This window comes from Sciurus carolinensis, chromosome 1, assembly GCF_902686445.1.
Source record: "Sciurus carolinensis chromosome 1, mSciCar1.2, whole genome shotgun sequence".
NCBI lineage: Eukaryota > Metazoa > Chordata > Mammalia > Rodentia > Sciuridae > Sciurus > Sciurus carolinensis.
The window spans coordinates 66,159,466-66,187,032 of NC_062213.1; the positions used below are offsets into that span (position 1 = coordinate 66,159,466).

Genomic DNA, 27,567 nt, shown 5'->3' on the forward strand with positions numbered 1-27,567 from the left:
AGCAATTGTCTATTGTATTTTCAATAAAAAAATGATTGTGACTAATATCTGCTACTCAGCATTTTCTTTTTTAGATTTTCTTTTTGTTGGTTCATTTTTAATAAATTTATTTGCCTGATAAATCTGGCTTTAATCTTCATGGATTAGATGTATGCTAACAGGCATTCCAGAGACAGAGGAGAGGGAGAGAGAAATTCTAGAAGAATGACTTTCTTGTTTGGGGGAGGATTAAAATTTAAATCAAAACATTGCCTTTATCTCACTAAAATATTCATAAAATATTCAAGAAATATTTCAAAGCACAGATTAAGCCACTTGAGAAAATAGTTTCCAAGAGTTTGTTGCTTATTTCATAATATACAATACCCAACAGGAAAAGTTACCAAATAGAGACAGCATGTGTTGAAACTACTCTCAGTGGTTTTCAGTATTTGTAGTATGTTTATATTTTTGCAGGATATGACTCAACATTTGCTTTGAAGTATTTTCTATTTTTTATAGTAATAAAGAAAAAAAAGTTTGGTTTTGTTCCAATTCTTCATTAATATTTAGTTAAAGTCACAATTTTCTTCTTGAATGACTAAAAACCCAAAATACCCAAAATATGACAGATGAATTTTTAGGGAATTTTCATCTAAAATAACATTATTCTAAAAAAAACAAATATTTCTATCTATATTTTCCTCATAATAAAAGCAGCTACTCTCCAGAAATTGCCTTGTTCAGGGGTCTCATCTTTATTTTTCCATGAATGATTTTTAACCACTTAGTGCCAAAAAGTATTTAAATATGTAATTTGATTATAAATAAAAAGGTTGTTCAACATCTCGAGCAATTAGAAAAAATGCAAATCAAAACTGCTCTTAGTTATCATCTCACTCCAGTCAGAATGGCAATCATTAAGAATACAAGCAACAATAAAGGTTGACAAGAATGTGGGAGAAAAAGTACACTCATACATTGCTGGTGGGAATGCAAACTGGTGCAACCATTATGGAAAGCAGTATGGAGATTCCTCAGAAAACTTGAAACGATACCACCATTTTACCCAGTTATCCTACTCCTCAGTTTATACCGAAAGGACTTAAAGGCAGCATACTGCAGCAAAGCAGCCACATCAATGTTTGTTTATAGCAGCTCAACTCACAATAGCCAAACTGTGGAACCAACCTAGATGCCCTTCAACAGATGAATGGATAAAGAAAATGTGGTATATGTTCACAATGGAATGTGTCAACTTCAAAGAAGAATGAAATGATGGTATTTACAGGTAAATGGATAGAGATGGAGAACAGAATGCTAAGCAAAATAAGCCAATCCCCCAAAACCAAAGGTCAAATGTTTTCTTTGATATGCAGATGCTAATTCACAATGTGGGGGTGCTAAGGAAGAATAGAGATACTGTGCATTAGGCAGAGGGGAGTGAAGGGAGAGAGGAGTGTAGGAAGGATAGCAGAATGAATCTGACGTTATCACCCTATGTGAATATGTGAGTACAGGACCAGTGTGATCCTACTCCTTGTACAACCAGAAGAATGAGAAAGTATACTCCATTTATGTGTGATGTGTCAAAATGCATTTTAATGTCATGTAAAATTAATTAGAACAAATAAAAAATAATTCTCAAAAATAAATAAAAACAGGTAATTTAACATTAAAGGAATTGAAGAATTTCTAAGAAAAAAAAACTTTAAGAATGATAAATGAAAACAAATAAAATTGACCTAACACAAATTTTTGTACTGTGAAAACACCTATGTAAGCACCATGGAAAGAAGTAAAAATCTCTAGGAGACAATTTGATCAATTAAAGCTGATCCCCCAACCAGCTTTGGATTACTAGGTATTATTAAGCAAGACAAATGCTATGGACAGGACATAACTTGATTTGAGGGAGTGATTAGGAAAAGATTCTTATAGTACCTTTTCAGATATGAGGGAGGAATCAGGACTTTGGTGATATTCACAGATGATAAAACAGTCAAACAAACCTTTGCAAACCACAATGAATGACAAATTATCACGAGGGGCATTTATCATCATGAGCAGGTGGGGAAAAAATGGACAAAAACTCTTGCCCTTATAGACCTTATGTTACAGTGGAAGGAGATAGATAATAAACAAAAATAAATAAATAAATAACAAAGCATAGCAGACATGACAAGCACTACATAGAAAAATTTAGAGAAATGCAAATTTCAAAAAGTTTAGGGAAACTGTAATTAGAAAGCAATTTAATTTCCTCAGTCATTTTTAGAATTAATTTATTATGACATCCATAGGAAAATGTGATGCCCTAGGCCAAACCCTATAATCCAAAACATGTTTTAAATAATGTATTTTCATCACAGAGTGTTAGGGGCCTAATTGTGTGCCCCTAAAATTTGTTTGTTGAAGTCCTAGTTCAGTATCTCAAAATTTTTGAAGACATGGTCTTTAAAGAAGTAATTAAGGTAAATGTGGTTAATAGGGTGGGCTCAAAACAAATATTACTAGTGAGAAGAAGAGATTAGGACAGATACATGCACAAAGGGAAGAAGATGTGGAGACCTATCTTCTTGTCTGCCATCCACAAGACAAAGGAAGAGGCCTCCGAAGAAATGTACCTGCCCAAACTTTATCTCAGACTTCTGCTCCCAGAGTAGTGAGAAATAAATTTCCGTTGTTTAAGCTCCCAGTTCATATACTTTGTTATGGTAGCCCAAACAAAATAACGCAGAGAATGTGGAAGCATTACCTGCACACAGTCTAAATATTATGTTTAAGATCACATGAGATTGTGTTAACCTGGGTTTTATCACAACTCAGAATCTTTACTTGACTTTATAATTTATAGAGTTATTTGTTTTCTCTATTCTTTTAGCCTTTACTTTTATTGAAAATCATAAACCTAATGGTTTTCTTCCAATATACTCCTATGAAGAGACTAACAAAAATATCACAAGGACTTCACAACTAAAATAGTGTGCTGGAAGTAATAGGTAAATTTGCAGGATTAACAAAACCTTTTCTCGAATACGATACATGTAGTTATTTAATGAGTTTTAAGATGGCAGCACATAGTCCCTTAGAATATCCCTATGCATAAGTAAGCAGCCAATCACACCAGAACTGGTTTTTTTTTTTTTTTTTTTTTTTTTTTGGTACTGGGGATAGAACTCAGGGCCTTGTGCTTGCAAGGCAAACACTCTACCAGCTGAGCTATCTCCCCAGCCCCACACCAGAACTTAGTCTTCCTCATCTCTGTCAAGTTTTCTGCAATTGCTAAAACAGTTGAATGCAGCCTTGCTATATGTTAAAAAAAAAAAAAAAAAAAAAAGAGTGGACCATCCACTGATGCAAGTTTTCTTTTGACTATATAGACACTGCTACATGCACATTTAAAAAATATTCTTCAATTTCAAGAATGTTGCTGTCCTTTTAGATTTTCCCATGATAGACATTAGTTTGGAGGATTAAAATAAGTAAATGAATATACTTACAGATCCTGCTAATTTAGATGATGCTTTCTCAAATTCTTCACCCTCATCCATCAGTGCTTCTTCAGTCCCAGGTAAAGAATCTATTTTAATTTATTAAAATGAATAAATTATAGTCACAAATTGCTTATTAATTCTCTGATACATAAGCCTGTTAGTGAAAGGGATATTAAAATGAATGCTCTGGTTGTTCAAAAATCAGTGTTTGTGAGTTAAAATAGAATCAGAATGATATTTATTTAGCTTAAAGATAATTTGTGAAAGTAAGTATTTCTAATTTAGAAAGCACACTGCAAGAACTGCAGCTATCTTAGTTATGCAAATAAAGCAACACTTTATGGCATATTATTCAGCTCCTTGTTGGAACACATTTATATTTAATGTTCTTTTTTCTGTTTTGTAATTTTATATTTCCTTGTTTGTTTTATCCATTAACTGTCTTCTCGCAGGGTTACACAATTTAAGCATCAATTTGTGTTTTCTCTTAAATAGGATGAAAATTTGTGATGAGTCCACAGAAGGGTACATGTTATTAAATGGCGGTAGATTTTCTATTTTTATGTATTGAGCAAGAGGTTGTGATTATTTAGCTAAATAGAGGGGTGGGAGAATAGTTATTTTCAAATATGTGAATAAAGTCTTGGCAAGCTTTTCCATGTCTGCTGAGTTAAATTATAACAGCATGAGTTTCTGTGGGTTATAAAGAATTTTGTAGTAAGGATGGATATATGGATTATTTATATCTATAAATAATCTTTGCCAGATACTGTCAACTTCCCTTTGTTAAAAGTTAAGTCCTTCTATGAAAGAACCAACAATAAAATGCCTTTAGAGGCAGGTGTTTTAAACCAATGAGTTTTAAAAATTGATTTCTCATATTTAGTAATATTGAGAGAGAGCCATCTGAATCATAAGATTTTCTTTTAGATTAATGTGCAAATGAAGACATTTTTTGATTGAATAAAATTTGTACTCTGGGAAGAAATTCAAAGCTTGAAATCCTCCTAACCCTTAATGGCCACCAGGAACAGGGAGACAAAGGGAAACTTGGCACAAATCCATAATTACAGCTTTTAAATCCTGTAGCTCTCTTTATCTCTGATAATTCAGAATTTTATATTCAGGAAGAAAGGTTGCTGATTTCATAGCATAGAGTTGGTCTAGATATAAAATGAGAGTTTGTTTTAGAACACAGAAAGCCCTCCATATAAAACTGACTTTGGGAGAAGCATACACATTCTCAATTTGTAGATAAGTTTAAAAATTTTATCTATCACCCTTCTAAACAGAACATCGGCATTAAAAAGAAGCTAATTTTAGATGATAAAATCAAGACAGATAATGAGACTTACACTAAGTTCAAAAATCATAATCCGCTTACAAAGAACACTTGAACTCCTATCTACTAAAACCAAGTTGTAAGAATGACAATAGACTCTTTAAATCAGGATGTAAATTAGGAATAATTTAAATTCTCTAAGGCTAAATTACATTCTACAGAACTGTGAACAAATGCTAGTGTAACTTTAGAATTCACTCATTAGTTTTTGTTTCATGTGTTGAAATTCTTGACTGGAATATTGATTTTAAAAATAATATTAAAATGTTCTATTCTATGTTACAAAACTATTTTTTAATATAGGGTAAGAAAAAACATCCTTTTGGGGGTTTTGCTGACTTTTTTAAACTTAGAAATACTCTCAATGTGTTCTCATGTTCCTCTCAGTAAGTAGGGAAGGGTTTTAGAGCTTCATTATGTATATGTGTATTAATCCGTTCATGCAATTATTTACGGTATTCTGTGTAGTCATTTATTGAGGAAATACTATATGTCAGGCACTTCAGTAAGCACTTTCAAAACATGTTGAATAAGATAAGTTTCTATGATTCTCATGGAATACATTTGAACACATTTACAGTATTGATTTTTTAACAAAGAATATTTGCAAGGAGAAGGTATTGGTAAGTTCATGGTTTTACACTTTGCTCTATTCTTGTTTGGGTTGAATTCTTCCTGTTTATCCATGCTGTATCTGGTGTGATCTGGGTAAAGCACACTGAAATTAGGGCAAAGGGACAACTGTGAAGCGCTGCCAGAATATTTGAGAATTTACATATCTGAACCTATCAGAAGCTATTAAGTGAAATGAGTCCTGCCACAGAGACCAATCTTATGATAGAGTACAGATCTAACAAGCAAGTTAGGGCAAATAGACATCATGATAATAAAGTGTTTTGTTTTATTTATTCATTGATTGGTACTGGGGATTGAACCCAGAGGTCCTTGACCACTGAGCTCCACTCCCAGACCTTTATTTCTTATTTTGAGACAGGATCTCATTAAGTCACTGAGGATCTCACTAAATTGCTTAGGCTGGCCTCAGACTCCTGATCTTCCTACCTCAGCCTCCCAAGTTGCTGTTATTACTACCATGTGCCAACACACCCGCCATAAAATCTTTTATTTATAATGCTCAAGGGGTCAACATTTTTCCTTAAGAATTCTTAAGTACTTGTTTATTAACAATAATTAGTGCATGCAAATATGTAAATAACTTTGTTATTCCAGAGAAATTTATCTTTTAAGTATTCATGATTTTCAAAGACAAGGGAATGATTATTGGAGTTTTTTTAAGTCACATAGGAGTTGATGGGAAGTTAGTCACTAAATTTGTCAAATATTGTGGAGTTGATTTTCTCCCCTCACCTCATTCAGGAGAACAAAATAACACACGAGGGAAAAAAGAAACTGAAGCATGGAAAAATTTTCTTAAAAAATAAGACTCTCTGTTAGCATTTGGACTAGAAATTTTGTCTCAGTTGACTGAGCATATGATAGGAATCTAGAAGTCTATAAAGTTTATCACAATGTTTAGCTTCATTCAACTTCTTCCTGTCATTATTTTTACTATTGCCGCTTGTGTCGCATGGTGTTTTATGCACAAAATTACATTTTTTCTTAGAAATACTTACACAGGTTGAGCTAAATTCAAGATGGATACACAGTTGATACAAAAGTCATATGACAGCTTTTGGATAATTCAATAATATTCAACTACACTATTTAGTATTTGACCAATGAAAATTTTAAAAAAAGAATGTACTAAACCAGGAACTCCTATTTTGGAATTCGTTCATCAGGTATACTAAGTATTTGAGTGCAGAGAATACAAAACTTTAGTATTTCAAGAAAAGAACTTAAATTTCATGATTTTTATTTGTTGCCACTGCATGCAAGATTTAAATGAAAACATATTACTGGCCAGGCACAATGGCCCACACCTGTAATCCCAGCTACTAGAGAGGTAGAATCAGGAAGATCACAAATTTGGGGTCAGCCTCAGCAACTTAGTGAGACCTTGTCTCAAAATTTAAAAAGGGCTGGGGGTATAGCTCAACTTTCCTAGAATGAGAACTTCCTAGCATGTGTAAGGCCCTGGATTCAAGCCCCAGTTCTGAAAAAAAAAAATTACAAAAATCAAAATTTATTATTAGATGTATTACTTAATAGTCCAAGATATTTAAATCCCTACAGTTCTAAGTAATTATGTAAATGCAGTTGCTAAAGAATATATATCTATATAGATTGATCACTTAAAATGATTTTCATAGAATTTAAACAATTAGTGGGCAAATTGTTAACCAGGATCTGTCTCATATTATTTTTATATTGGGCATGCTAGGCTACTCAAAAAAATCTCAATAAGCATGTGAGAAGAACAAATACATATGAAGCAATTAAAAGATGATTAGGCCTGAGAAAAAGAACATTGTTGTGGGCAGGACATCAGGGGCACTTAGGGTGACCTTAGAGCAAAGGAACATAATAGTCAGAGGGGGAACATAACAATGAGACTTGTTCATACATCAGGACTCGATTCTCTAAGACATTTTTCTAGAAATAGAGCTTCTGGGTTTCAGTTTTTATGAAAGCTCAAGATTTTTAGATAGTGGAAAACATTTCCAAAATTGTTTACACCCCCTCTGGGATGTATAATTTTCCTCTCAGCTATGTCTTCACCAGCACTTGGTTTTACCAGCTTTCTTAACCAATGCCAAAAAATGGTTATAAAATTACACGTCAACATGGTCTTAATTTGCTTTTCCCTGGTTAGTAGTAGGGTAGTGACATATATTTCATACACTCATTGACCCTTTGTATTTCCTCTTCTGTGAAATGTCTTTTTATGTCTGTTGCCTATTTTTCTATGTTAATCTTTATTATTAAATTGTAGGTGTTCTTCATATTCTGGATATTAATCTTTGGTCAGTGACAAACACATTGCAAATACATCTTCCCATTTTGTGACTTTTCTGCTGGTATCTTTTGATGAACAGCAGTTCTTAATTTTCTATGGTTGAATTTTTGATTATTGTTTTTCTTTTTAAAAATTTAGCTAATTCTTATTTAAATTAAATATAATTGTAACTGATAAATAAAAGCAGCAAAATTGTACATATTAATGTAATACCATGGGATATTTCAATACATGCATACATTGTTGAATCAGGTTAAATATAACTGTCTCCTCATTCATCATTTATTTCTTAGTGGTAAAATCATCCAAGATCCTTTCTTCTAGTGTTTTAAAATGTATTGTTTTGTTATATATTTTTAAGTTTTTAAATTCTTGTCTTATGTAAGATGCCCCTCTCTATTTAGGTATAAGGAAATATCCTATAGTTTCTCTTCTAAATGTCTTTTCCTGATATACTGTCTTGTTAGAACCCTGGCTAAGGAAGAGATGATGTGTCTTAGACGGCACTGGAGCAGAAATCCATGTACTTACTAACTTATTCAGCAAAATTTTGAAGTGCTCTGACATTAACTTCATATGCTGTTATGGATTTTGAATTTTGTCCTATATAAAATAGGTGCAGATTAAGCAGCTTTATTTTTAGCAAGTAAATGAACTAAGGAGGGGAAAGGTTTTACACTAGATGAAGAAACAGAAGAAAAACATACACCGGTCACTATCAGGACAAGTGGAGAGGAGCCTGGCTCAGAGAGGAAATTCCAAAGTGACATTGACATGATTGAACACCAATTTAACACAGGGCTGAGAGAGAAAGCGTATGGTATTTTCAAGTCTGGTATTGACATTCCCCCCAAGAAGATTGAATGGATCTATGATGTAAGAATGGGAGTAGGAGATAAGTCAAGTTTCAAGGGGCAGATAATGAGTTCTGTTTTCTATAGAGCCAGCAGGGAAAGTAGGGTTCTAACACAAGTTGGAATTGGTGACAATTTGGGGAATAACCAAGAACTCCTTGCTGTTTCTCAGAACGGACATTTTCTGCTTCTTTTTGTCCTCTGCCTTACCTCCTGATAAAAGGAGTGCTCAAAGGAGTGTGCTAGTGATGGACAGGTGACCCACAGCTGCTGGGATTTGGTGCAGGGGAAGATGTTTTCTTTCTTTCTTTCTTTCTTCCTTCTAATCACTAAGTGCCACTAACACTGTAATAAATATTGTTGAATTTAAAACTTACCCAATGAATCTGGGATTATTTCATCTGGAGAATGAAGTAACTGTAACGTCTCTTCCGTCCTTTCAGCCAGATTGTCTCCTTGAAGCCTAAATAATTAAAAATGGTGATTAAAACATCTAATAATCTTAAATTATAAAGTATAAAACACACACTATGGGGATTAAGACTGAATTTCTAGACCCAAAATCTAGACATGAATCTTTTCAATGTAGAAATAAAATTTACTCAAGCCATCTTAATGTAGTTTTCTTTGCTTTTGTAGGCTTTAAGGATAAGTGTTCTACCTTTCCTCTTACATACTTGGCAAGTTGGATCTAGGTTCAATCCACTTCACTTCTGAGGCTGACCAGAGAAACATTTATAAGCAAATGTTTCCCCTGAAACTACAAAGGGAGGTTGAGTGGAAGAAAAACAAGAGGCTGATATAATGTGCTCACCTAACTACTAGGTCCAGTAGGGTTTTCATGATTACACAAAGGTGTGTCAACACTGCTCTCCAAATCAACCAACCTGAGCTAAAAGTCCTGCAGGTCAAGACCAGTCTCAGCAGTGGGAGTGAAGATTTCTGAGGTGTGACTACCTCGGGTTCTCAGAGACACTGGGTTTCCCTCAGGAAAGGAAGACTGTGCAGGTACTTTTGTGACAGTGTATTCTGAACTACTCTGTATTCTCATCTCTAAAGTGAGAAAAGTGGACTGGCAATATCCAGTTCACCTCTGGATTAGTATCACGTTCCAAAGCCCATTATCAAAGGAAGGTGGAGCTCAGCAACATGTTTTGCACTCTCTCTTAAATAAACACAGCTCTGCTGATGTTGGAAAAAGTGTAACAAACAACTCAGACTGGAAATTTCTACCAGTGTCCTTACTTTTTCTTGTACTTTGCTAATGACAAATGCCCTCATAGGAAAGTATAATAAGTGAATGAAATATAACATTACAGTTCGTTAGAAATAGAAATATAATTTACAACTATACTGGAATCCAATGCTATAATTTTCAGTCACTTTATATCTTTGCCTTTTTATACCATAGAAAAATAATGATTTGCTTTGGACTTTTGCAAAGTTGAATCAAATGTGCATATCTTTCCCTACTTACCTTTTTTATAATTATAAATATTATAAATTATACTTGCATTTTTATGTTTATATTATTAAACTCTGTGCATAGCAGTATAAATTATACACATACTACATTTTATTTTATATATACATAAAACCATATTTACTGTCCTGCATAAGGTAATTAAAAAATTCTCAAGGGCAATTTCCTAATAATCGTACTACTTTTTGGTTAGTTATACGTTTATATTATATCTTAATTAATTTTTCAAAATTAATTTTTCAAATTTAAAATACCACTTTTAAGTACATGAATTAGCTATTATGTCTCAAACCTTCCTTATATTATTTCTTCTTCCTTTACTTGCAGTAATTAGAAAAACTACTTCAATAATCAACAATATCAAATATTCTTTTCTTAAATCTCTTTGTCCAGGATCATCCTATCAAAACTATCAAATTAAGTATATCAGTATATATTCAATGAAAGTAATAATTATTATTAAATATTCACAAGAACTCAACATATATGGGTATTTAACATTGGGTTAAAAATCTAAGAGGAAAATAAATTCCCAAGAAAGACAGAGAGAAGGAAGACATTAAAAACTATGCCATAATTTTTTGACTCACTGTACACTCATTAGTAGACCAAAATATTTTTTTAGCACTTATTGACATGCTCAGTGATGAACCCAACATTATAGAAATGCAAAGAAATTATAACCATCCCTGATTTCAAAGAGTTCTCAATCAGCTGAGTTGAAAAGACAAATGGCCATGAACTAAAAATGGGTCACAAATTGGGTGACCTTAAAGCCAGCTCATCTTTGTCCAAACACTGCCCTCCAGATACCCTAAGAGCTATCTTTATCATGACTTGGCAGCAACGTGATTACAAAACACTCTCCTTGCTCTGCCAATGTTCCCCAAACTGTACTGCACACAACGTTACTTCTGTAAGAGGTTAATAGGTGCTATGCAAACAAGGCTGGCGTGAACAAGTCCGGGAAATTGAGCCTTTAAAAAGTTAAATTGTTCTTGTTTTTTTTTATTTTTTTTTTTTAACCACAAGACTTTTACTCATATTCTCAAACCTTTTCTCTTTGCTTTCTGAAACCACTCTTCCATATTAAGCAAACACTGTTATATTTTCAACCCCTGCAGAGGATGCCTCCTGGTCATCCTGAAACTCTTTTCTCCTCCAAGAATATCACAGTACTGGGGCTGGGTTGGAGCTCAGTGGTAGAACTCAGGCTTAGTATGTAAGGGGCCATAGGTTCAATACCCAGTACTCCAAAGAAAAAAGAAATACAGTATCCCCTCTCAAAGAAGGATGCCTAACTCATCAATCTCAGATAAGGCCTGTAAAGACTTTTCCCAGAGGAATTTTTTTTTTAAATATTTTAATTAAAAAAGAGTTTGCTTAGGCTCAAAGTTTACTTCTTCAAACAGCGCTACCATCCTGAGTGTTCCTGTATGTAGATTCACTTGCTAACCCCACAGGCCCCTCACTCCTTCAGCTGGAGATCCACCCTTCCACTTCACCTTTCCTAACCCAAGGACAGACAACTGAAACTGCTCCATGTCAAAAACCCATAAATCCAATACTTTCTGAAAACAAACTTAATTCCTTTGGGTTCTTTCACATTCTCACTCCTCTTAACACTTTCTCTTCAATAGCTGTAGATCCTACTTCCCTTCATTTTCTCCTGGGTATCCAGCTTCTCCTGATTCCCTTCCTTCCCCACTAACTGGATCTCACTTTCTTCTCAACTCCCTTGCACTCTGTCCTTCTGCCATTTCTGCCCAACCAGACCTCAGCCTTGTGGTAATCTACCATTCCCTACTTAGGTGTAACTGAGCAACATGAAGGAAGTCAGGACTCTCTAGGATTGGTGAGTAGAAACCAGGAGACTCCGGCTTTAAACTTGGGTTTCTTGATTGTCTTTCCTTCAGTCCTTTCACAGTCTTTTCAAAAATGTCATCACTCTTCTGTGTCACTCAGAAAAGTTACATATTCAGGAGAAAAAAAAGAAAAAAAAAAAAAACTCAACTCTCCCTCACATGCCAATCTCATAATTATCTTCACCCTGACCTATATTCACCAATTTTCCAATTCACAGAGGATGAGAGGCCCTCTCCTTGTGTAAGGTGTAGGCCATCCATTAGGCTCATGGCTTAGATTCCATTGTGTCACGTCCCTCTTAGTCTTCAGTCTGTTTAACCCACCTCCATGGCACCATCATTATCCTGTTCACCTGCACTCCCCTTTCCCACAGTATATAAACAAGCTCACTTACACACACACACAAACAAATAAATTGCTTCTATAATTATCTAGCTGCTGTGGCCTTTTCTTATACATTCTTCTTACAGATAAACTTCTAAAGTATTCTTCAACCAATACCTTTACTTCTAGTTTTCATTCCCTCCCCCCCCCCCCGTTTTAATTTGGTTTGTGCCTCAACCACTCTGGGAAAACAGCTTACACCTGACATCTTAATGGACACATGCAGTGGAAACTTTCCAGACCTCATCTTTATTTAACCTTGTGTGAACACCTACTCATTCTCTGCTGATATCCTGGGTGCCCCTCACACTCCTACCTAACTGACTGATTCCATGAATATCTCTTTTCAGTCTCCTTTAAAGGCTCTTTTTTCTTTGTAGACTTTTTATCTTGAATCCTCAGCTCAAGATGGATATACCAAATTCTTGCAGGACATTTTCTTTGGATGCTTTAAGCTCCTCAAAGGCAATACATCCAAAAGCAAACTCATCTCCATTATCACCTGCACATTCCTAATCCATTCCAGTCTTGCTAACAGTACTTCCTCAAGTTGTCAGTTACATTCATCCCTTCTTTCATATGAATGCTATGATATGATTGCTTATCTTGATTTGACTGGATTATCACGTAGTTTTGTCACAGATATTCATACTTAGAAATTTGCCTTCCAAAAATCCATTTCCATATTGTTACCAAAATGTTCACAACATGTATCCAACCATATTACTATAATGCTTTAAACCTTTTAGTGTAAAAGGTCTTAACATAAGTAGTCCTACTGGGTCCAGGAATAGGTTTTAAGGGAGTTAAAATAATTCATAATGAATGGAATGAAGACTTTTGGGTGTCTGTGATATTTTTCTGGAGAGAGAAAAGCAATTTTAACCAGCTTCTCAAAATAATCCTTGACTCAAAAGGGTTTAAGAACTACCATTTTCATTGGCTTCACATTCCCTGCAGAATGAGTTATGGTTTCCTTAGCAAGGCATCTGAGCCTCTTGATTGCACAATCCCTACCTGTGTCTACAGATTCATCTTCTTGGATATCCCATCGGGATTTTATACTCCATAAACCCCAAACTACTTTCACTTTTGGAAGGTATTTTGTTATTAAGCCTCTGTGTCATTATACTATTATCTCTGGCAGCATTTACCTCCTCCATTTACTATGTGGTTTATTTCCATCTTTTTCATTCTAAATTATCCTCTTTACAGAAGCTTTTCTTCTGGAAGTCTTACCATGGTTACAAATCTTTTCCATAACTCTTACTTTACTGAATTTTTAGTTGCATATTAGATGTCTGTGTTTGTCAACATGCTGTGAGTATCTTAAAGGAAAGAATTCTGGTTTTTATGTATTTCATGCACTTAACATGTAGCTTAGGCCCATCTTGGTAACTTGTAAACTCTGACAGAGATTTCTAAGGTATTTTTAAGTGATTATTTCACTTTGAAGATTAAGAAAAGATATAACCCATCCTACATACAGGGAATTTTTCTACAGAATACTATAGTATAATTATAATTATATTCCCTTGAGAAGTGTTGAGTATTATCCTGCTTGTATTTAGGGTAAGGCTGTTTTTAGCCAGGTTCAGCATCATGCAGCAAATGAGTCAGACGCTCACACGTTAAGTGACTGTACAATCCAGCATAGGAATGAGGGATGTAGAAGTGACAAATGAAAAAAGGAAAGCCAGCACAATGATGGATTGAGTCAAACCCTGCACAGGTGACTGCTCCTATTCTCACAAAAATTTCTGAGGAAATCTTAGGCTCAAGATCAAGGATGGTGCTTCAGCATTAATATTCCTGAACTTATGAGTTCCACGTGCATTAGTACCGAATAGTGCCCATTGGCTATCCTGGGGCAGGAAATAAGATCTAAGGTCTAGGATAAGGTGAGATGCTGAATGTTGCACATGCACAAAGCCTGTTACCGCAACTTGAGACATGTGCAAAAGAGTGGTCAACAAGAGGTGAGGCAGAGAATTTGGAATGGGGTACAAAGGAAGCTGATAAAGATAGCAAATGTATTTGAGTTTAAAATTAATGAATCATTTAATTTTATACTGTCCAGTGATAATTAAAGGAAATGCTGTTATAAATATTAGAAAATTCTCTCTCAACTTTTGTAAGTCATTAGTTATCTCCTACTGATTCAGTCTTAATAGTACATAAGTCAATGAAAATTGTATTCATGGGATTATTATGCTTATCATAGTACCTGGCATATGTGCATGACGAATGGAATCTTACTAAATAAATATTGTTGGAATATTTATTTACCCCTGAGTCATACAAAATAGACTTAAAGAAGATGGATCAATCAAGAGAAAAGAAGTCAGAGCTTGCTCAGGGTATGGGTAGTCACAGAAGTGGTTAGAATTTTGATGCTTTAAGATTCAATTGATCCCATTTTTCCACTCTGTAAAGAAAAGTAAGAACACTGAACATATAGCCAATGAATGCCAAGTATTGGTCCAAAATATCAATAAAAACACACTATCAGTAGTCACATCAGTTTTAAGGAGGGAGTTTTGAATAGTGTAAGTAGTGGGAGAACAGACAAGGTAATCTGTGCCATTTTGTTTTTCTACTTAAAAAACATCCAAAACACCAATAAAAAGATACATTTTCTTTTTTTAAACATCCATGGTATTTAGTGTCAATCCATGTAATGAGCAATAGAAAATGCAAATATGCAAATACATATCTTTCACATTGGTCTAGAAAACATCAAGAATCCAGATTCAAAAGCGATCATCTTTCTGTATGTTATCGCGCTAAATATTATCTATGTTTTATCTTGCCTGAATACTTTCTGGAAGAAAGAAGCATGTAACTAAAGAGTAGATATTCATCAAATGTTTCTTTGGCATTTTATAATTTACTGGTTAACTAAATGCCAAACTAACATTTGTAACTTGTATAGAAACTCAGAGAGGCTGATAAACCAAAGATGCGTTAATTAGAGAAACCTTAATGGAGTAGCTAGTACTTGAACAGGGCTTCAAAATCATCCTAAAATTAGGTGGAGAAAAAGAGAAAGGTTTTCCAGGAAAAAGAGCAGAAAAATAATAGACTAGATTCAGGTGGGAAAAGAAGTCTCCCCAGATGGAAAAGTCAAAAAGAAGAAAAGAGAGGAAGAGAGAGAACACCAAGTATAACATAAATTGACTAATAACTTCAGGGAAAGAAGTGTGTTGAGAGCAAGGAATAATGACTCTAGATCGATGAGATAAGTCCAGATGGGGTCTTACAAAACAAAGAAGAAGAATTAGACTGAATATAGCTTTGAAGGTTTTTGATTATATGCCTAAAATGATAAAAAGTCGTGCAAAGAAGAAGAAATAGTCATCATTAGATTGATGAAATCTAATAGACCATTTGAAAAGTTTTGACAAAAATCCAGAAGAGAAGAGCAAAAGCCTGGAGAGCAAGGTTGACCAGGTTCCCATGTTCCCAGAGCTTATCCTGTATAACCAAGCTGATGAACAAACCAGTAAATGGCGTAGAATCGGGTGTTGACATGAAATCTGCTTAATGTTAAAGGAAGGAGAAGTAAGTTCAGGAAGGCATCTCGGAAGGGTCTGCAGGGAGGATATACAAGTTCACAGAGAGCAGCAGGGAAGGCCTCCCTTAAAGGTAGCATTTGATCAAAACTTGAAGTGAAGGAGTAAGTGATCTAGACGTCTGGAAAAGATCATTACAGGAAGAGGAAGAGCAAATAAAACTATTTTGAGGCCAATGGCTAGAGTGGAGTGAACGAGGGAATGAATAGAAGGCGATGTTGTCAGACAGATTAACTGAGGCCAGATCACACAGGGCAGGCAGCAACATCATCTAGATATTTGATGATGAAATACTAGTCTTCTTTCCTGAAAATAAAAAAAAAAAAAAAAGGGAAGACATTGGAGAGTCTTGAAACAGAAGTGATGTGATCAGACTTTTGCTTTAACGTGGATCATTCTACCTCTTGTGTTAAGGAGAGACTGTGGGGCAGGGGACACACAGAAGCTAAGGAATGCCTTAGGAAGTTATCACACCAATCTTGGTAAGATAATTGTGGCTTGTGCAGAGTAGCTGTGAGAGAGGTGGGAAGAAGTGAGCTGATTCTGGATAAATTCCAGAGCTTTACCCAACAGTATATAAGATAATTTAGATTGGGAGTGTGAGAGAAAGAAGGAGAAAAAAAACTGACCAAAGTTTTTGACCTGAGGATCTGAACTGATCATGTTGCTGAGATAAGGGAAATAAGGGCAATTTGCTGAGATAAGGGAAAACAAAAGAAATTTGGTGGGATATAATTTGGGATATGGCAAGTTCAGGATGCATTTTAGACATGTAGGTAGAGGTGTGGAAAGGCTATTAGATACCAATATGGAGAGAATAAATAAGAGATTAGAGTTGTAGGGTGAGGTTTGCCCCTTCTGGGTTCCAAAATCTCTACAAAGAACATCAGAATATGATATACTGCTACTTAATTCTGCTGTTTTGAATATTATAATTTTGTTTCATTGCAAAATCAATGTATATCTTGATAAATATCAATTAAATCAGAGGTATCAAATTAAACAGTTTGGGTTGTAAGAAATGTTGAGCGATTTTCTTCAAAGCTTATGAAATTAACTCATCTTTCCCTTTTAAAGTATGCCTTACATTCACAAAGCCTCTTTCAAGATTGAAGTCATCAAGTTGCTTCTCTCTTTCTAAATGTTAATTTTCCATTTTAGAATTCCAGTATATTTCATTTAAGGCAAATTCTAAGAACCTATCATTCATTCACTTTTGAAGTCTTAAAAAAATCAGAATTGTCATCAAAAATTTGTTCAGACTCTTTGAAAGCCAAGTTTAATCTCCAGTCCTGAGCCTATAATCTGGCCTGAAAGCTATGTGCATTTGCATGATCATCCAAGTGACTTTGCAAGTTTACAGAAGTCAGAGACCAATCTTGATATTCTCTACCCATCAGGATCTTGCATATCAACTTACAATTGTGGGTCTCAGAACAACTAATTCTATCTGAATGCATGTCTACCTGAATTCGTTTGGCATTTAATTTAAGTTCCTTTCCTGCCCTAGAAAAAGTCACTGCTGCCCTTTGGAACTTTACCTCCCTGCTTCCCAAGACTCAGTTCTTCAGTGAATTACCTGGATGTTCTTCCTCCCACTCTCTTTTCCAAACCCAACTACTCCTTCTCACTCTTCTCTTCCATCCTTGACCATTCAGGTTCCCTTTCAAATATAGCATTCTTACTTTGACTCTGGCCTTTTGGCACTGTCTCTCAGGTCCCTTTGGGGAATATCCTGTACCCCAAACACAGCTCTACCTCCAGGATCTCATCTACCAAGAGAAAATGGCCAGCCGTACCTAGATTCCCCTTATTTTGTTTTATTCCTTCCAGCATCCATTTATAGGCATTCTTGCTTGATTCTGGATATTGTTGTTGCAGAAGAAAAAGTAACAATGCATCAAGATGAAACATCTTTTTCTGAGAGCAGAATGGACCAAAATAATATCGCCACTCACCTTGGAGCCTTCTTAAACTGCTTATTAAATTCACTCCCTCACCACAAGAACCTCTGAACATTAACCTCTAAAACATAATGATTGATAATGACATAGAGATAAAAACCATGCTCTTTCCTGCTAAATTTTTCTTTTCACTCCCTATCCCCTAAAAGTGAGATATGGGCCTGCAAACTGTATGTAACTCTCTAACCAAATTTATAGTTCTTTCATATATACAGGATGGCAGACATATAGTTGCCATAGTGACCTCTTATCTGAGCTGCTAATTATTTTCCTGGCAGAGGCTTAAGAATTTTAAAATCAAATCTAAGGAAAATACACATGGAGAATAGATATGTTCTGTTGTTGGGCTCTTCTGCTTTACCTCAACTCAAAAGTAAAAATATCAACATAAATAAGGTACAGATAATGAGGCATGGAACAGGGTTGATTCTTAGCATACCTGGGAACTACTGAACTAGATATTCCAGGCAGATCTGGCCTGAATCTGGGCCTCTGGCTCACATACCTTGGTACATGCACAAGGGACACCCTTGGGGATATTCCAACCTTCCTTAAGATTTGAAGCAGCCATGAGAAAGGATTATGTTCGAATTGCCAAACTTCTCTGAAACTGAGGACAAACCAGAAAAAAACAGCCAAGCACAGAAGGTGCGAGAGACAGAGACAGCCCCACACATTGAAATCTGCATGTGTCCTTCAGGAAAATCATTCACACTCATTTCACATTCATGAAAGGATCTATCTAACTGTGGGTGAACTTTTATCCTCCCATTATTCCTAGAGTGCAAGTAGGTAGCTAAGTTCCTTTTCTGATGCTGCAGATCAGTGGGTCTCAAAACTGGTGTGCCTTGGAATTTCCAAGAAGACTTCTAAAAACACAGATTGCTGGATTCCACCCACAGAATTTCTGATTCAGAAGGTCTTGGTAGAGACTGAGTGTTTTTGTTTATAAGAAGTTTTCAGATGATGCTGATACTCTGACGGAGACCATCCTCTGTGGTACCACCTATTCATGGCATAAACAGAGAAAGATCTTTCCATCCATTCTTGCGGGGGTAGTAGCATCACGCCATGAGTGAATTCAAAAGCAGAGAAGAATCTACCAAGCCATGGTAGTGTTTTTCTTTCTCTAACCTTGCTAGGTATTGACTTTTACATGAAGACTAAACTTTGTTCCCTAATATGTTGTGATTCAATCTTCAAGTCTGATTCTATATGAGCTCAGGATGCTGCGTACTTAGCCCAAATGAGAGAAGTGCTTTGTCAGCAGACATCAAGTTCAACAGCAGCTGTGAGGAGTCTGTAAAGTGCTGATTTCTAGCAGGTTGAAAAATGGAATCATATGTGGAGCCAAAACACTCTTGAAAACTTGCCAAAACTTACTGTCTTCCCTTACCCACTCCTTCATTTAATCAGAGAGCTCTCTGAAATTAAGGGCTACCTCACATATGTAATGATGGAAGGACACCCCTCTTTTGAAAGTCTCTGTTAGATAGCTGGCTTCCTATTTGTACTTATTAATCTCTCTCTCTCTCTCTCTCTCTCTCTCTCTCTCTCTCTCTCTCTCTTTCTATTTCTCATAATTAAAATCAAACTCAACACTTTCACTTTCTCCACAGTACCATTGGAAGTGATAATAGGTCACTGTTGCCTTGGGTGGTCTAGGGTTGTTTTAGTCATCTTTTTCACCACTGTGACCAAAAGACCTGATGAGAACAATTGTAAAGGAGGAAAAGCTTATCTGGGGCTCATGTTTCAGAGGTCTCAGTCTGTTAAACCACTGAATCCATTCCTTGAGGACTGAGATGAGGTAGAATATCATGGCAGAAGTGTGTGGCAGAGGAAAGTAGCTGGGGACATGGCTCCAAGAAGCAGGGTGAGAGAAATCTGCTTGACAAGGACAAAATATAAAACCCAAAGGCACACCCTCAGGGACCCACCTCCTTCAGCCATACCCTACCTGCCTACAGTTACCACCCAGTTAGTACTTATCAGGGAATTCATGTGCTGATTAGGTTAAAACTTTTATAATCAAATTATTTCATCTTTAAACTTTCTTGCATTGTCTCACACATGAACTTCTGGGGGACACCTAATATCTACACTACAACAAGAGTAGAACCTTAGTTTCCTTTTTTTACTTTTTTCATTTCCTAGGATTTAGAAAATCTGAAATTAAATAATGAGAATCTGAAATTAAATTGTGATAAATTAAGAGGTATAGATGGAGGTGAAATGTCAGTAGGGATCTATTTGCCAACCGATGGAAATTAATAGAATGTCAATAGTAGTAATATGCAGTCTCATAAATATTGAGATATTGCTACTAAAATGTAACCATCACAAAGAAGTGAATCAGGATCAGCTTCACAACAATCCTTCAGAAAGTTGGAGCTCAGTGGGAAAGTGCTTGCATGTGTGAGGCCTGGTTCAATCCCCAGTACCACAGAAAGAGAGACAGAAAGAAAGAGAAACAAAAGAGAAAGAAAGTTGTACATTGTTGTGGAGAATAAAAAAAGGAAATCTCAGAAAAACCTCACCTAGTTCCACCTAAGAAGGAAGGACAAGGATAGAAGACAAGAAAAATCCGAGATTTCCTCAGAAGCATGGAACCAGCAGGTTGTGAGGTGGCAGTCCAAGGAAGTCAAGATGGTGACCTGCCAACTCACATGCAAAGGCTCCTGGGAGGAAATGTTCACCCCGACTTAAACATCACACAACATATGCACCTATCAAAGCATCACATGGTACCCATTAGGATTTGAATCTTAAATGTCATCCAAAGGCCTATATGATAAAGGCTTAGTGCCCAACCATGGCACTATAGGGAGGTGGTGGAACTTTTAGGAATTAGGGACCAGAGGAAATGTGAGTTCATTGTGGGTATGCCCTTGACCAGGATATTGGAACAATAGCCCCTTCCTCCCTCTCTCTCTCTCTCTCTACTCCCTGGCTGCCATATGGTGAACAGAGACTCCTACTGGTCACACTCCCACAATGACATGGTATTCCACCTCAGGCCCAAAGTGATGGGCTGAAACCTCTGAAACCATGAGCCTTATAAGGCTCCTTATAACTTATAACTTAACCTCCTTATAAGTTGATTACCTCAAGTATTTTGTCCCAGTGATGATGGAAAGCTAACACAGAAGCCAATAAATATGTGCAATTTTTATATTTTTATGTATCTGTTAAAAATAATTCTTAAAAGGAAAAAAGGTATGTTATATAACTTACAAAATGCAAGAGAATAAATAGAGCAAATGAAAGGAAATAAAATATCAAGGAATGCTAAAGCACAAGAAACAAATAACAAAATATAAAATATACTTGGTATACATACAATAAATGAGATGAGTTGTATATTTAACACCCAGTATGGGGGACTGGGTGTGTGGCTTAGTAGTGGGGCATATAATAAGTATAGGCAAAGTCAACAAAGCAAACAAACAAAAAACAACAAGATACACAGTACGAGACAGAAATCTAAAGTATACTGACTAAAAGAGACATATCTGACATAAAGTTAAAAACAAAAGTTAAGTCAAAGTGTAGGGATGAATATGCCATTAAAATGCAATGAAAAAAATTAGCCTGAGTTTAACCCTAATATTAGAAGAAGGAGAATGAAAGAAAAAATTACATTTGGTAGGGGAAGGGATGAATTTACTGATGGAAAGCACAGTGAAATGTGAGTTTGAGAATCCATCCATCTGCACCTGTGAGCTCCACACATGTCTTGTAAACCCATTCGTCATTTCTTCTGTAGACTAGGTCAGCATGTTATCCTATCACTACCACCAGGAGATGATCTAAAAGAAGGCAGCCATGTGTATGTCTGGTCCACGATTGCCTCCCACAGTCCTATAGTTTCAATTCATTATTCAATTGATTAATCATAATGGATTTCTATAGGCTGAATTGTATGTCACTAAAATAGAGAAAATAAACCCATTATAACTAAGGAAAATTTGAGAAAAATTAAATGATATAGAACTTTTTCACTTATCAGCCTGGTAAAGATTTTTTAAATATGATTTGGGGCAAATGAATACTTGTGAAATCAAGATGGAAGACAATATTACCCCAGTCCTAAAGGGTAATTTGTCTATAATAAGAGACAGAAATTTACATTTAAATAGACATGGATTCGTTAGATTTTTATATCTTGTTTGAATCATCAGTTCCTCCAAAGACAATTCAGCAAAGTCAGAAAGATGTTCATTACTGTGTTAATTAACCAAAATAAACAATAGAAACTGGTTTAAAAGCAATGGAGACATACACATGCACAAGTGTCCTAAACAGTGAGAAAAGACAATGCAGATATATATTCACTGATATGCCAGATGAACTATATCAAATTGAAGGAAGAAGCGCATACATACACGATAATCTCACATTGTAAAATATAGGAATATATGACAATAAATGATTGTTGGGACTAATGAGACGTTAACTAACTCAGGCTGACTCCTTACTCCCTGGCAAGTGAGCAAGATCAAGGCTCAAAGGCAGTTTCAAAGGTTCATGACGATAAACCGGACCACCGTCAGGGATTGGTTAACAACAGTTCCGAGAACGGATCAGCTCGTGCTTGCCATATAGTCCAATGGGACTCTCGCCTGCGTGAACCCCCCTGCCTTGCTGACCTTTAAGCTGATTGGTTCCCGCCTAGCCCCCACCCTACATAAAAGCTGTGTCACTTCCTCAATAAACAAGTTCCTGCTGTGACGGGTCTCCCTGATGCGTCTGATTGTCCTCCGCCTGGAGGGCTGGGAGCAGGCGGTCAGTCGGCCTTACCTATCCTGATCTGACCTTGTTGGGGAGTGTCCCCTTCCCTTGCCGCTGGTCGAGAAGGGCAAGGGGGCTTAAGACCCCGACAAATGATGATAGAGAAAAAATACAAAAGAACTTACACTGGAGTCATGGCAAGGCTTTCTCCCAAGCTAATAAAAAATACGACAGTTCTGATATCAGAATAAATAGCAACAATACTATCACAAGCACTGTAGAGATTTAATGCAATTCCTATTAAAAGTCCAATGACATTCTTCATAGAAATAGAAAAAGAAGTCATAAAATTCATATGGAAAAATAAGAGACCCAGAATAGCCAAAGCAATCCTTAACAAGAAAAGTGAAGCAGGAGGCATCACAATACCAGACCTTCAATTATACTACAGAGCCATAGTAGAAAAAATGGTATAGCATTGACACCAAAGCAGACATGGAGACCAACAGAACACAGTAGAATAAACACAGTTACCCCATTGTAGAAAAGGGACATGCATTGGAGAAATAATAGCCTCTTCAACAAACGGTGCTGGAAAAACTGGAAATCCAAATGTAGCAGAATGAAATTGAACCCCTATCTTCACCCTTCACAAAACACAACTCAAAGTGGATCAAGGACCTAGACATTAGACCAGAGACCCTGTACCTACTAGAAGAAAATGTAGGCCCAACTTTCCATCATCTCAGCTTAGGAACCAACTTCCTCAACAAGGCTCATAAAGTGCAAGAAGTAAAATCAAGGATCACTAAATGGGATTGTATCAAACTAAAAAGCTTTTCTCAGCAAAAGAAACAATCAAGAACATGAAGAGAGAGCCTACAGAATGGGATAAAACCTTTGCCACCTGCACCTCAGATAGAGCATTAATCTCCAGAACTTGAAAACCTTAACATCAAAAAATAAATAAATAAATAACCCAATCAACAAATAGACAAAAGAACTTAACAGGCACTTTAAAGACTAAGAAATATGATCAGTCAACAAATATTTGAAAAAAATGTTCAACTTCTCTAGCAATTAGAGAAATGCAAATTAAAACTACACTGAGATTCCATCTCACTCCAGTCGGAATGGCAATAAGCAAGTAATGATAAATGTTGTAGAGAATGTGGGGGAAAAGGTACACTCATACATTGCTAGTGGCCCTGAAAATTGGTGCAATCATTATGGAAAACAGTAGGGCGATTTCTCAGAAAACTTGGAATGGTACCACCATTTGACCCAGTTATCCCACTCCTCGGTTTATACCCAAAGGGCTTAAAATCAGCATGCTACAGTAACAGAGCCACATCAATGTTTATAGCAGTTCAATTCACAATAGCCAAGCTATATACCCAACCGAGTGCCCTTCAGCAGATGAATAGACAAAGAAAAGGTGGTACATATGGAATATTACTCAGTCATAAAAAAGAATGACTTTATGACTTTTGCCAGTAAATGGATGGATCTGGAGACTATCATTCTAAGGGAAATAAGTCAATCCCAAAATACCGAAGATGAAATATTTTCTCTGATATGCAGATACTACCTCACAATAAGGGCAGGGGGAGGGAAGAATAGAAGTTCATTGGGTTAGACCAAAGGGAATGGAGGGAAGGGAGAGGAGGTAGGAATAGGAAAGACAGTAGAACGATTTGGACCTAACTTTCCTATGTTCATGGTGTATATGAATACACCACCAATGAGACTCCATATCATGTATAACCACAAGCATTGGATCCTAATTAGAATAAATTATACTCCATATGTGTATACTATGTCAAAATACACTCTTACTGTCATGTATATCTAAAAAGAACTAACAGAAAAAAAATACAAAAAAAAAGAATATTTGCTAGCAAGATTAACAGAAAATCTGTACCTATTTTTCCAAATGCACAATTCTATGGAGCTCTCTTCACAGGTTAATAGACCAAAGTAGAATATCAGTTTAGGAATACAAACATAACATCAGTTTCCTTCTACTGTACCTCAAGGCAACACCAATGTGCTCATTGCAGGCAACAGACAGACACATGCTTAGGAAGTCTTACTTTAGCATTAGCCATGGCTTTGAAACATTTTCTAGACTTTAAGTTTGTTGTGAGGCAAGAAGCTTGGCTTATTTAAGTTTGTATTTGTAACCCTGCATAATGACACAAACTTGGATAAGAAATAGTTTTTTAATGACTACATATCAGTTTGCCTTGTTGAATAGTATTTGGACAGAATACTGAAATTTGCTGATAAGCAAATACATGATCTAGAAAATTGGTTGAGTTTTGGAAATGTTAAGTATGTGAAGTCCTTAAGGAGGTTTTAATGGAATAAATAAAGCCCTTCTTTTATTCTATTAACAATGCTTTTAAAATTTTTAAGGTCGACACTGAATATAAATGTCTACGAAATTGGAAAAGCTAAAACCAATCAGGCATAAAGATATTAAGATGATTCATCTTTTGGCATAACAGTCAACATCCAATGAACATAAATACTGCTTTGTTAAATTTTAACTACCTTAGTCTAGACTTTATTTTTTCTGTTATGCAACATGAATTGGTCTCTTGAAATGATAATATAATGTGTTTATAGTGAACTATTTCTCTCTGCCTTGTGCAACAGGAAAACTAAAAGTGGTTTGCAGTGATAATCAGACACAGGCAAAAAAACAAGAGTTTTCCAAGGAGTCTTAAATATTTATTAACTTTGTTACAGTTCAAATATGAGGTGTCCCCCAAAGCTCAGGAGACAATATAGGAATGTTCAGAGATGATATGATTAGATTATGAAAGCTGTAACCTATTCAGTGGATTAATCCATTTGATGAATTAATAGTGCGCCTTTGGGGTTGATATTTTGTTCAAGTGCCTGGATTTCTCTCTGCTTTCTGACTGCCATTACCAAACAGCTTTCCTCCACAAAGCCCCTCCACCATGATGTTCTGCCTCCCTTCAGACCCAGAGCAATGGACTTGGCCAACCATCGACTAAACCTCTGAAACCATTAGCCTCAAATAATCCTTTCCTCCTCTAAGTTGTTCTGATCAGGTGTTTTGGACACAGCAATGAAAAGCTGACTAACACAACTTTATTCTTGTATATTATGTTTCAAATCATAAATTAATCTTTCCCAGATTACATCTATTATTCTGATTTGTGTGTGACATGATTTACATATTATAGAATTTCTGATTTTAAGTAAGAAAGTACATGACTATATTTAAAATTCTGAAGACAATCTGAAAGATGTTCCCCTGAAAATAGATTTACTAAAACATAATGCTTAATAAAAAAATGGCATTGATATTAAAGTCATTTTCATTTCCCTTTGAATATTTCATCCTATATCTTAAACACTAAATTTTACCATTAAAAATAACTACATATTTTGAGAATTCTTATTCTGAAATGCTATAAGAAAATTCAAATTTTAATAACACTTAGTATTCTTTAATAGTAACAATATTTCTAGTCTGGTTTGATTCGAAGATGTTTCTTTATACTTGTGATAAGTTTGCTGATTATGGAAATAGTTAAAAGAAGACAGGCATACAGATAAAATAAATAAAATCCTCTGTTTGAAAGGCCTTATGCAAATCATTAAGGAACTGTCAACCAAGTATAACTACCATAATAAGTAATTGAAAGTAATTTAAACTTCAGTTTTACTACAAAGTGTACCAGGGAGGGTCAGAATGTCAAGCACATGAACAATAAACAAGTCTCCAGATATGGGTAAAATACAGATTTTCACTCTTTATTTCTGTTTCTCACATAATATATCTCATCTTATGTCTATCAGGAGAGTCATTTGACATCTTATGACAACAAAATACAACCCAGTAATGCTATTGCTGTTACTTGCTAAGAGTATTTAAACAAGGATATTAGAACACTTTCAAACATTATTATTTTGGTGTCATGATTGATATTCTTGACAAAACTGAGGCACTCACACTTTTTTTTTTTTGGTGCTGGGGATCGAACCCAGGGCCTTGTGCTTGCAAGGCAAGCACTCTACCAACTGAGCTATCTCCCCAGTCCCCGAACTCACACTTTTGTCATGACAATTTCTATGATTATTTTATTCATAGAAATAGCATATGAAGCAAAACTCCTTTCTCAACCAATTTGTCATCCCTCAAATCACTTACATGTTTTCTACTACTTGTCTCTCTGACAAGAACCTTATCTTAAAATCCCCAAATGTTAAAAAAAAAAAAAAGTACTTAATGCCTACTGTTCTAATTTCCCTAAGAGTTTCATAGGCATCCTGTTTTCCAGGACAACTAATTCACTTATAGACCAATTGCTCTCCTATTTCTAAAAGTGCAACCCTTGGGAAAATAGTCCATAAAAATTAACTAGAGGTTCTTAGAGTAAAGGGTTTATAAAAACTGGAATTTCAGGAGTACCTAAGTAGAAGGTAAGCGAACATTCAATGGTAGTCCTTTTACAGAAGGAGATTATTCATTTGAAAAGCAAACAGCAGCTTGTTCATTTCAACATTCCTCCACCCTTCTTGTGGTGTCCCTTCCCCATTTGCACTTTGTTCCAATTTATTATTAAAAACCATCCACATCAACATGAGAGCTGCAACATGTCCATGCTGGGTGGTTGAACAACCTGCCCAAGGACCCTCAGCTAGTGAGTGGCAGAACTGAGACAATTAGACTTGAAGTTCAAAATCTTAAGCACCTTGAGGTACCTGTTTTTACAGGCTCAACTGGTGAAAGGAAAACATTCGTTTTGGATCAATTATCCATCACAGCAATTCAATCAGAAAGTAAACTGCAGTTATCCAACTAGTGCCTGTGCATTTACTTTCAGTCCTCAGCATAATTAAATGCTCTGTGCCAGGAGACCTTGTCGGCCCTTTTCCTACTCCAAGAAAGTCTCTTGCTCTTAGTCGTCCTGATGCTCTTCTC

General features: G+C 35.7%; 1 protein-coding gene across 1 annotated transcript in view; it reads right to left on the reverse strand.

Moving 5' to 3' along the window:
• C1H8orf34 (chromosome 1 C8orf34 homolog) overlaps positions 1-27,567 on the reverse strand; it is a 394,456-nt gene that overhangs the window by 77,978 nt on the left and 288,911 nt on the right. The window contains 2 exon segments of the mRNA XM_047524576.1: positions 3,483-3,562; positions 8,970-9,055. Of these exon segments, the coding sequence (XP_047380532.1) occupies positions 3,483-3,562; positions 8,970-9,055 (166 nt within the window).